Source organism: Oncorhynchus clarkii, chromosome 13, assembly GCF_045791955.1.
Source record: "Oncorhynchus clarkii lewisi isolate Uvic-CL-2024 chromosome 13, UVic_Ocla_1.0, whole genome shotgun sequence".
NCBI classification, from domain to species: Eukaryota; Metazoa; Chordata; class Actinopteri; order Salmoniformes; family Salmonidae; genus Oncorhynchus; species Oncorhynchus clarkii.
The window spans coordinates 59,153,780-59,165,863 of NC_092159.1; the positions used below are offsets into that span (position 1 = coordinate 59,153,780).

The 12,084-nt window shown below is 46.0% G+C and overlaps 1 protein-coding gene across 1 annotated transcript in view; it reads right to left on the reverse strand.

Annotated features, from left to right (window-relative positions):
• Positions 1–7,231: 7,231 nt before the first annotated feature.
• LOC139424084 (Usher syndrome 1Ga (autosomal recessive)) overlaps positions 7,232–12,084 on the reverse strand; it is a 32,979-nt gene continuing 28,126 nt past the window's right edge. The window contains exons 3-4 of the mRNA XM_071175779.1: positions 9,263–10,135; positions 7,232–7,515 (exon numbers count right to left, since the gene is read on the reverse strand). Of these exons, the coding sequence (XP_071031880.1) occupies positions 9,302–10,135 (834 nt within the window). The 3' untranslated portion in view covers positions 7,232–7,515; positions 9,263–9,301. The remainder of the gene's footprint in view (positions 7,516–9,262; positions 10,136–12,084) is intronic.

Genomic DNA, 12,084 nt, shown 5'->3' on the forward strand with positions numbered 1-12,084 from the left:
TGTATCAACAAAGATGATCTGGGTCAGCTGGGATGACTGTCTTCTGCAATATAATCTGTGAAAACTGGAATGTCAACATCCTGGAGAAACCTGCATCACTGAAAAGCTTTTCAGGAGTCATCACAATGTGTTTGGAATGACTGGTCCTCCACTAGAGTTATTATCTGTTCACAGTAGATGAAGGAGAATAACTAACAAACGGACATACATTGAGATTAAAGGTTTTTCAGATGCCGTTATGGTTGACATGATCACAGAAGAGTCATCCAATGTCTGGAGAAACTATATCACTAATGTACTGCAAAGTTAAGGAAGTCAAGGAACCACAGTGACCAGGCCTTACCTAGTGTTTCCTTCTGTTTAAAGAGAAGGGATGTTTCTAGACAACATTATGTTCCCGCCGCACCCTAACTTCCTGCAACTATTTATAACCATACTCCAACTTATCTTACAATAATGTAGTGAGAGACTGAGCTGGTAACATAATTATTTAGACATTTTGGAAATCTAACAAACACACATTTGTCTTTCATATACAAATACAGCTCGGGGAGGGGCTCGGTTCAGCCTGACTCATTTGCTCTGTTTCACTTTTGTTGAAATGGAACAATTCAGTTTAGGTCCAGACTAGGCTAGATTCAATATAAACAGGAAATGTAAACAGGAATTAGATCTTCTGGATATAGAGCCGTTGTAAACAATGAGAGTAAGTCTGACATAGAAAAATAATTACAGAACATTGAATGGAAGTCAGGTACAATGACCGGTTATGACCAAAAATCCAAGCTCATGTTGTGATCCAGTTAGTTGTAATTTAATACGTACCTGGAAAATGACTCAATAATATCCTTGATTGACAAAACAGTCCTTACCTACTGTGCACATATTAATCAGTGGGAACGATCTTGGGCTTCTGAGTATCGGTTTACTTAAATGACCCATGACCTCTGACCCCATTGTTTCCCCTATCCCTCTTCCTACATCCCAATTTTCATTTTTCTGGAAGTGTGCTCTATTTTATTTCCCTTCATGGATTTAAAACTGAGGGTTGGCATCATTAATTTTGTGAAAATGCATGTACATGCATGAGGAGTGCACAATTGCACACTTCGGGGGAAAGGACAGAGAATCGGGATGCAGGTTGACGAAGTTAATGAGGATTACTCCCAGGTCGGTCGGGTGCAGGGTGAGGAAGTTAAGGAGAATTACTCCCAGGTCGGTCAGGTGCAGGGTGAGGAAGTTAAGGAGAATTACTCCCAGGTCGGTCAGGTGCAGGGTGAGGAAGTTAAGGAGAATTACTCCCAGGTCGGTCGGGTGCAGGGTGAGGAAGTTAAGGAGAATTACTCCCAGGTCGGTCGGGTGCAGGGTGAGGAAGTTAAGGAGAATTACTCCCAGGTCGGTCGGGTGCAGGGTGAGGAAGTTAAGGAGAATTACTCCCAGGTCGGTCGGGTGCAGGGTGAAGTTGCTCCTAGTTGCTCCCCCACTAATGGTTAAGGTTAGGATTGTAGTAGGGGAAGCTGATCCTAGACCCTGGAGCGGCCTGCCTCAGTCAGAGTCCTGTCTGTTGCAGCTTCACATACACAATGCAGAGAAGGACATATTAGTAGATTTGTTTATTTAAAAACACTGTTTGATCTTTTAAAAAATGAGGCATTCAATGTGGACATTGTTTAGGTTTCATGTGCATCTGATAAAATCCACCACCAAAACCAATGACACATACAATATTATTGGGAAGACTTCGTCACATGATCAGAACAGAGACATACAGAACATTCCATAGACATACAGCGCAGACTGAAGACTACAGTGATGGTTAGAGGCAATAGAGAACTTTTAGCCTCTATGGGTGCTCTTCAGACAAAACGGGTCCTTTAATCTAAATGGACAGAAATAGTTTCCAGAAATGACATCCTCGTACAGAAAGAGGCACCCCATAACCATGAGAAAAAGCAGAATATATTACCTGCCTATAATTCAAGACTTGTGTAGTTTCATGAAATGGATTAAAGTAATATCCAGTGTTCCGGGTTTCTATGAAATAGGACCTATAATGAATTACAATATAATGAGTGAATATACTTTTCCTTCTCAAATGTTTTAATTAAACATGTTAGGCCTCCCGGGTGGCGCAGTGGTTAAGGGCGCTGTACTGCAGCGCCAGCTGTGCCATCAGAGTCCCTGGGTTCGCGCCCAGGCTCTGTCGTAACCGGCCGCGACCGGGAGGTCCGTGGGGCGACGCACAATTGGCCTAGCGTCGCCCGGGTTAGGGAGGGCTTGGTCGGTAGGGGTGTCCTTGTCTCATCGCGCACCAGCGACTCCTGTGGCGGGCCGGGCGCAGTGCGCGCTAACCAAGGTTGCCAGGTGCACGGTGTAGCCTCCGACACATTGGTGCGGCTGGCTTCCAGGTTGGATGCGCGCTGTGTTAAGAAGCAGTGCGGCTGGTTGGGTTGTGTATCGGAGGACGCATGACTTTCAACCTTCGTCTCTCCCGAGCCCGTACGGGAGTTGTAGCAATGAGACAAGATAGTAGCTACTACAACAATCTCCCCACGAAATTGGGGAGAAAAAGGGAAAAGAAAAAAAAAATCTGGATTCCCAATTAAAAACCCTAAATTAAAAAATAAAAAATAACAGTTAAACAGCAGCTTTTCTGTGTTGGAATGGTGCGGCCGTACCCCAACAACAAAACGGTGTGGCAATATACCCATCATTAAAAATAGGAACGCTAGTAGACCGCTGATTGGCCAGCTCATCCTCCTTAGGAGGATGACATCATCCTCTATGAGGAAATAGCAAGCATTTTTTAAACGGTCTGTTTGAGGTGGGGTTTTTCTCATGTTTTTTTATTTTCCTCAAATGTATGCTTTGGCCACAAATAATAGTATAGGATGAGTCAACAACATTATTTGGGTATGAGTTAACAGAATATGAACTTTTAAAAGTTAGATTTTCACTGGACAGTTCCATTAGCATCATACCAAACCAACATGTGTAACCATACAGCCAACCTTCTAATTAGTAAGGAAACGTCCATAGTGTAACATGGTTCACCTGTACTCTGGACATCTATATACTGCATCAGAAAATCATCAGAAACATAACTATGACAATGGATTTAACTGTGTGTGAGGTTTACCTATCGAAACATTAAAAAATCCACCCAATACGTGTTTAGTTGAACATTCTCACATAGCGTCAACTTTCAATGAAAAAAATTAATTGGCCTCCTTTATCAGTGAACCAAACTGAAAGTGGTTGACCTGGCATACTGTGTGTAAACAAATGTACTGGTACAAAATGGAACAATGCATAGCAAGATAAATGACCCGAGCCAAACCAATCAACAGGTACAAAAAAATGCCTTAATAGCAGAGAACTGGTAATGCACAAATAATGGTAATATTGTAGAGAATTGGAGGCAGCCTGACTATGACTCGTAACCACTCTACAAATTTGATACATTATCTCCATCAACAATGGAAGTATCTATACAAAACTATGTATTTGACACCTTGGCTGGGATTCTACGCAAGGCGCGTTATAGCACTCACTATACAGCCGACAATGTGCTTTTTAAAGGCATTTTCCCAGAAGTTCGCGGAGATCGCATTCATTGTAAAAGCTGCGTATTCAGACTAAAGAGTAAATGACCTTTAAAAACCTGTTATGGTGCACAGCGTTATAACACATCTTGTATTGAATCCCGGCCTCTGTCTAATGGATTAATAAACAAATACAAACAAATAACCATATGCTCATGTATGTAAAAATCATGTCCTTAACAAATGCACTGGCACTAGGAGCACAGGCCCAGGGGATTGTAGTACGGTATCTAACATGCCCCATGTACTGACACCAGTCTCTGACACCAGTCTCTGACACCAGGAACAGTCTCAGGGGATGGTAGTACGGTATCTAACATGCCCCATGTACTGACACCAGTCTCTGACACCAGTCTGACACACAGTCTCAGGGGATGGTAGTACGGTATCTAACATGCCCCATGTACTGACACCAGTCTCTGACACCAGTCTCTGACACCAGGAACAGTCTCAGGGGATGGTAGTACGATATCTAACATGCCCCATGTACTGACACCAGTCTCTGACACCAGGAACACAGTCTCAGGGATGGTAGTACGGTATCTAAATGCCCCATGTACTGACACCAGGAACACAGTCTCAGGGGATGGTAGTACAGTATCTAACATGCCCCATGTACTGACACCAGTCTCTGACACCAGGAACACAGTCTCAGGGGATGGTAGTACGGTATCTAACATGCCCCATGTACTGACACCAGGAACACAGTCTCAGGGGATGGTAGTAAGGTATCTAACATGCCCCATGTACTGACACCAGGCTCTGACACCAGGAACACAGTCTCAGGGGATGGTAGTACGGTATCTAACATGCCCCATGTACTGACACCAGGAACACAGTCTCAGGGGATGGTAGTATGGTATCTAAATGCCCCATGTACTGACACCAGGAACACAGTCTCAGGGGATGGTAGTATGGTATCGAAATGCCCCATGTACTGACACCAGGAACACAGTCTCAGGGGATGGTAGTATGGTATCTAACATGCCCCATGTACTGACACCAGGAACACAGCCTCAGGGGATGGTAGTAAGGTATCTAACATGCCCCATGTACTGACACCAGGAACACAGTCTCAGGGGATGGTAGTACAGTATCTAACATGCCCCATGTACTGACACCAGGAACACAGTCTCAGGGGATGGTAGTAAGGTATCTAACATGCCCCATGTACTGACACCAGGAACACAGTCTCAGGGGATGGTAGTAAGGTATTTAACATGCCCCATGTACTGACACCAGGAACACAGTCTCAGGGGATGGTAGAACGGTATCTAACATGCCCCATGTACTGACACCAGGAACACAGTCTCAGGGGATGGTAGTACAGTATCTAACATGCCCCATGTACTGACACCAGGAACACAGTCTCAGGGGATGGTAGTACAGTATCTAACATGCCCCATGTACTGACACCAGGAACACAGTCTCAGGGGATGGTAGTACAGTATCTAACATGACCCATGTACTGACACCAGGAACACAGTCTCAGGGGATGGTAGTAAGGTATCTAACATGCCCCATGTACTGACACCAGGAACACAGTCTCAGGGGATGGTAGTACGGTGTCTAACATGCCCCATGTACTGACACCAGGAACACAGTCTCAGGGGATGGTAGTAAGGTATCCAACATGCCCCATGTACTGACACCAGGAACACAGTCTCAGGGGAGGGTAGTACGGTATCTAACATGCCCCATGTACTGACACCAGTCTCTGACACCAGGAACACAGTCTCAGGGGATGGTAGTACGGTGTCTAACATGCCCCATGTACTGACACCAGGAACACAGTCTCAGGGGATGGTAGTACGGTATCTAACATGCCCCATGTACTGACACCAGTCTCTGACACCAGGAACACAGTCTCAGGGGATGATAGTACGGTGTCTAACATGCCCCATGTACTGACACCAGGAACACAGTCTCAGGGGATGGTAGTACGATATCTAACATGCCCCATGTACTGACACCAGTCTCTGACACCAGGAACACAGTCTCAGGGATGGTAGTACGGTATCTAAATGCCCCATGTACTGACACCAGGAACACAGTCTCAGGGGATGGTAGTACAGTATCTAACATGCCCCATGTACTGACACCAGTCTCTGACACCAGGAACACAGTCTCAGGGGATGGTAGTACGGTATCTAACATGCCCCATGTACTGACACCAGGAACACAGTCTCAGGGGATGGTAGTAAGGTATCTAACATGCCCCATGTACTGACACCAGGCTCTGACACCAGGAACACAGTCTCAGGGGATGGTAGTACGGTATCTAACATGCCCCATGTACTGACACCAGGAACACAGTCTCAGGGGATGGTAGTATGGTATCTAAATGCCCCATGTACTGACACCAGGAACACAGTCTCAGGGGATGGTAGTATGGTATCGAAATGCCCCATGTACTGACACCAGGAACACAGTCTCAGGGGATGGTAGTATGGTATCTAACATGCCCCATGTACTGACACCAGGAACACAGCCTCAGGGGATGGTAGTAAGGTATCTAACATGCCCCATGTACTGACACCAGGAACACAGTCTCAGGGGATGGTAGTACAGTATCTAACATGCCCCATGTACTGACACCAGGAACACAGTCTCAGGGGATGGTAGTAAGGTATCTAACATGCCCCATGTACTGACACCAGGAACACAGTCTCAGGGGATGGTAGTAAGGTATTTAACATGCCCCATGTACTGACACCAGGAACACAGTCTCAGGGGATGGTAGAACGGTATCTAACATGCCCCATGTACTGACACCAGGAACACAGTCTCAGGGGATGGTAGTACAGTATCTAACATGCCCCATGTACTGACACCAGGAACACAGTCTCAGGGGATGGTAGTACAGTATCTAACATGCCCCATGTACTGACACCAGGAACACAGTCTCAGGGGATGGTAGTACAGTATCTAACATGACCCATGTACTGACACCAGGAACACAGTCTCAGGGGATGGTAGTAAGGTATCTAACATGCCCCATGTACTGACACCAGGAACACAGTCTCAGGGGATGGTAGTACGGTGTCTAACATGCCCCATGTACTGACACCAGGAACACAGTCTCAGGGGATGGTAGTAAGGTATCCAACATGCCCCATGTACTGACACCAGGAACACAGTCTCAGGGGAGGGTAGTACGGTATCTAACATGCCCCATGTACTGACACCAGTCTCTGACACCAGGAACACAGTCTCAGGGGATGGTAGTACGGTGTCTAACATGCCCCATGTACTGACACCAGGAACACAGTCTCAGGGGATGGTAGTACGGTATCTAACATGCCCCATGTACTGACACCAGTCTCTGACACCAGGAACACAGTCTCAGGGGATGATAGTACGGTGTCTAACATGCCCCATGTACTGACACCAGGAACACAGTCTCAGGGGATGGTAGAACGGTATCTAACATGCCCCATGTACTGACACCAGGAACACAGTCTCAGGGGATGGTAGTACAGTATCTAACATGCCCCATGTACTGACACCAGGAACACAGTCTCAGGGGATGGTAGTACGGTGTCTAACATGCCCCATGTACTGACACCAGGAACACAGTCTCAGGGGATGGTAGTATGGTATCTAACATGCCCCATGTACTGACACCAGGAACACAGTCTCAGGGGATGGTAGAACGGTATCTAACATGCCCCACAGGGGCCAACGTATTGGGGTCAGACAGAGAGGTGTTGGAGGGGGGCAGGCCACACCTCCTTGTTCTTCTCTCTGTACACTGTGCCACATGACATACAAGAACACTGCTGCACATCAACACTGTGTTCTGTGGATACAGATCCAGGCAGTCTTTGGCTGACTGCGTATGGTGACGCAATGCTCCAAAAGATGGCATGCCACAGCTCTCTGTCCTTCACGGAAGCAGCAAGGTCCTCTGTAGTTAATTAAAACGGTCAACAGTGTCATTTAGTTCATTAAAACGGTCAACAGTATCTTTTAGTGCATTAAAACAATCAACAGTGTTGTTTAGATCATTAAAAAGGTCAACAGTGTCTTTTAGTTAATTAAAATTGGTCAACAGTGTCCTTTAGATCATTAAAAACAGTCAACAGTGTGGTTCAGTTAATTAAAAGGGTCAACAGTATCTTTTAGTGCATTAAAACCGTCAACAGTGTCGTTTAGTTCATTAAAACGGTCAACAGTGTCATTTAGATCATTAAAATTGGAAACAGGGAAGTGGACTTCTAGAACTCACTCTGATGAAGCTGGAACGATCCAAAATACCTTTCAGATTTCTTCAGCTCTTCTCCTTCATTTACAAAGTCCATAGAAAGCTCAGGTTTCTGTATTTTACTTGTCTTCTTTTGTTCACTGAGATGTTTATCTTAACAATGTCCTCCTTTCTGCCTAACAAGTCACAGGGTGACATAGGGAAAGAAATGACAACATTTCTCTGAATGTCCTTACATAATCGCAGAGTCAGACAAGCGTGTCCCTGAATATTGCATACACTACAACAAACCACTATTTATGTTGTAGCTGTAAAGTCTCTGAATGTTGCATATACTACAACAAACCCCTTTGAGACATTAGACCTGACAACACTGAGCATCAATGCTCCACTGACCTACCTTTAAGGTAGGAAGAGCATTCTGCTGGACCTATACAGTGTGTCCACCTAGTGGTCTCCAGAAGAATGGCAACGACATATTTGAAGAGAGACAGGAATGAATTCTATGCCTGATTGTTACTATTATCATCAACCAAAGAAAACACTAGATGCCCATCTCCATAACTATGTGTAGAGGAGAGCAGCGACAATACTAACATGTCCCAGTGAAAAATCCCCACACTACACACTCAGATGTAATCTGGAGGTTAGGTTTACTCTGTAGGCTAGGTTTACTCTGTAGGCTAGGTTTACTCTGTAGGCTAGGTTTACTCTGTAGGCTAGGTTTATTCTGTAATGTATGTTTACTCTGTAGTGTAGGTTTACTCTGTAGTGTAGGTTTACTCTGTAATGTAGGTTTACTCTGTAATGTAGGTTTACTCTGTAATGTAGGTTTACTCTGTAGTGTAGGTTTACTCTGTAATGAAGGTTTACTCTGTAGTGTAGGTTTACTCTGTAATGTAGGTTTACTCTGTAGGCTAGGTTTACTCTGTAATGTAGGTTTACTCTGTAATGTAGGTTTACTCTGTAGGCTAGGTTTACTCTGTAGGCTAGGTTTACTCTGTAATGTAGGTTTACTCTGTAGTGTAGGTTTACTCTGTAGTGTAGGTTTACTCTGTAGTGTAGGTTTACTCTGTAGGTTAGGTTTACTCTGTAATGAAGGTTTACTCTGTAATGAAGGTTTACTCTGTAATGTAGGTTTACTCTGTAATGTAGGTTTACTCTGTAGGCTAGGTTTACTCTGTAATGTAGGTTTACTCTGTAATGAAGGTTTACTCTGTAATGTAGGTTTACTCTGTAATGTAGGTTTACTCTGTAATGTAGGTTTACTCTGTAATGAAGGTTTACTCTGTAATGTAGGTTTACTCTGTAGGCTAGGTTTACTCTGTAGGCTAGATTTACTCTGTAATGTAGGTTTACTCTGTAGTGTAGGTTTACTCTGTAGGTTAGGTTTACTCTGTAATGTAGGTTTACTCTGTAGGTGAACAGTAGTAGTAGAGGTATACAGTACCTACACAGCATCTTCAGATCCAAAAGTGTCATTCACCATTCACAGCAGGGTGTCCTCGATGTAGTCAGGGTCCTCAAGGGTCTCCAGACGCCTCTTGCAGGCATCTAGGATTTTCTTCCTGGGCCCCAGGGGGATGTGGATGCTCTTGAGGTCCTGGTCCGAGCACAGCAGCAGCGCCTCCAGGTCAATCTTCTCCCGCCTGAAGACGGTGAGGAACTCGCCCATGGTCTGCGCAGCCAAGAACACCTCCAACGGGCTGGTCACGGCCTCGAAGTCATCATCCAGCCCCAGCTCCAGCTCGTCCCAGGGAAGCTCCTGGTGGTTCCTTTCCCGGAGGCTGCTAGCACTGCCGATGCTGTCCCCCCCATCGTCCAGGCTGGGCGAACGCCGCAGCCGGCTGCGCAGCCGCACGTTGGTGCTGCCAGCCCGTTCGGTTCCTCCACTGAGGCTCCCCTCGTCACGCCCGCCGATGCCGAACAGGCCGCCGCTGATATAGTTGCGTCGGAACACCATGGTTCCCAGACCGGGCCGGTTAAAGAGAGAGTCGTGGCCCGAGTCGGTGCTGACCTCAGAGTATTCCATGTCGGGCCGGTAAGACAAGTCCGGCTCGCTGATGGCACGAGAGATGGTGTCGTCGTTGGCGTCTCCGTGGAATATGTCTCGGAGGTTGCCGCGGCGCCCTGCGCGGTCCCGAGGGCCGACATAGGTTCCCTGTTTAAGGAACATGACATCGTTGCCCAGCTGAAGACCCGAGAGGGAGCGCACGCTCTTCCTGCCGTCCTCGTAGATCTTGAAGGTCCCGTCCCCTTGCTTCCTCTTCTCCAACCTCTTCTGGATCTTGGTCTTGCCTCGGGTTGTGGCGTGAAGAGTAGCCTGCAGGGACAAAGAGCAACACAGGCTTCAACCACTAATTATAGAGGAGCACACATCTCAAATTTAACAGATGACAAATGTTTAATGTTGGGAGTGTAATGTCCCTTTAATTTTCAACATGGCGTACATAATTATAGACTGCAAATAACTGTCATTGTATCCTCTCCTTTCTCCACTGATGGGAAATGTTGCTGTTCCAACTGTTGCATGTGAAACTCCCTCTCTGTTATGTCTGCTGCTGTATCGTTTCACATGCACAACAGTTAGAACAGCAACATTTCCCATCAGTGGAGAAAGGAGAGGATACAATGACAGTTATTTGCAGTCTATAATTATGTACGCCATGTTGACAATTAAAGGAACATTACATTTGTAAAACTTGAGATAAGTCCATATCCCAGGTCATTCATTTTATAGATGCAGCTTTGTACTACAATCCTAAATGAAGGGAAAAGAGAAGCATCATATTATTTCCAGATGTGCTGTGTTCATCTTTCCCATTTATTCATTTAGCTTGAGGCATCATATAGCTGGAGCTACACAAACAATGGCGTGGAATGTGCACTCCTCTTGACATTGGACTATTTTTATTTTTTTAACTATTTTTATCTGACAAACATTGGTTTTGGAGTGGAATGTCCCTTTAAATAAATATTAAAAAGCCAAAAATGGCTGGATGAGGCTGTACTGTACTGACCTAAGAGTACGGCACACTGTCACACCCTGATCTGTTTCACCTGTCTTATGCTTGTCTCCACCCCCCTCCAGGTGTCTCCTATTTTCCCAATTATCCCCTGTATACCTGAGTTTTCTGTTTGTCTGTTGCCAGTTTGTCTTGTCCTGTTAAGTCCTAACAGAGTGTTCCTGTGTTCTAGTTTTTCCTTAGCCTTCCCAGTTCTGACCTTTCTGCCTGACTCTGATTTGGGAGACACCTGGAGGGGAGTGGAGACAAGCACAAGACAGGTGAAATAGATCAGGGTGTGACACACACTGACGGTGGTGTTTAGGTGGTGCAGTTTGTACTGACCTGAGAGTATGGCACACTGACGGTGGTGCAGTTTGTACTGACCTGAGAGTATGGCACACTGACGGTGGTGCAGTTTGTACTGACCTGAGAGTATGGCACACTGACGGTGGTGCAGTTTGTACTGACCTGAGAGTATGGCACACTGACGGTGGTGCAGTTTGTACTGACCTGAGAGTATGGCACACTGACGGTGGTGCAGTTTGTACTGACCTGAGAGTATGGCACACTGACAGTGGTGGTGTTTGTACTGACCTGAGAGTATGGCACACTGACGGTGGTGCAGTTTGTACTGACCTGAGAGTATGGCACACTGACAGTGGTGGTGTTTGTACTGACCTGAGAGTATGGCACACTGATGGTGGTGCAGTTTGTACTGACCTGAGAGTATGGCACACTGACAGTGGTGGTGTTTGTACTGACCTGAGAGTATGGCACACTGACGGTGGTGCAGTTTGTACTGACCTGAGAGTATGGCACACTGACAGTGGTGGTGTTTGTACTGACCTGAGAGTATGGCACACTGACAGTGGTGGTGTTTAGGCGGTGCAGTTTGTACTGACCTGAGAGTATGGCACACTGACAGTGGTGGTGTTTAGGTGGTGCAGTTTGTACTGACCTGAGAGTATGGCACACTGACGGTGGTGCAGCTTGTACTGACCTGATAGTATGGCACACTGACAGTGGTGCAGTATGTACTGACCTGATAGTATGGCACACTGACAGTGGTGGTGTTTAGGCGGTGCAGTTTGTACTGACCTGAGAGTATGGCACACTGACGGTGGTGCAGCTTGTACTGACCTGATAGTATGGCACACTGACAGTGGTGGTGTTTAGGTGGTGCAGCTTGTACTGACCTGAGAGTATGGCACACTGACAGTGGTGGTGTTTAGGTGGTGCAGTTTGTACTGACCTGAGAGTATGG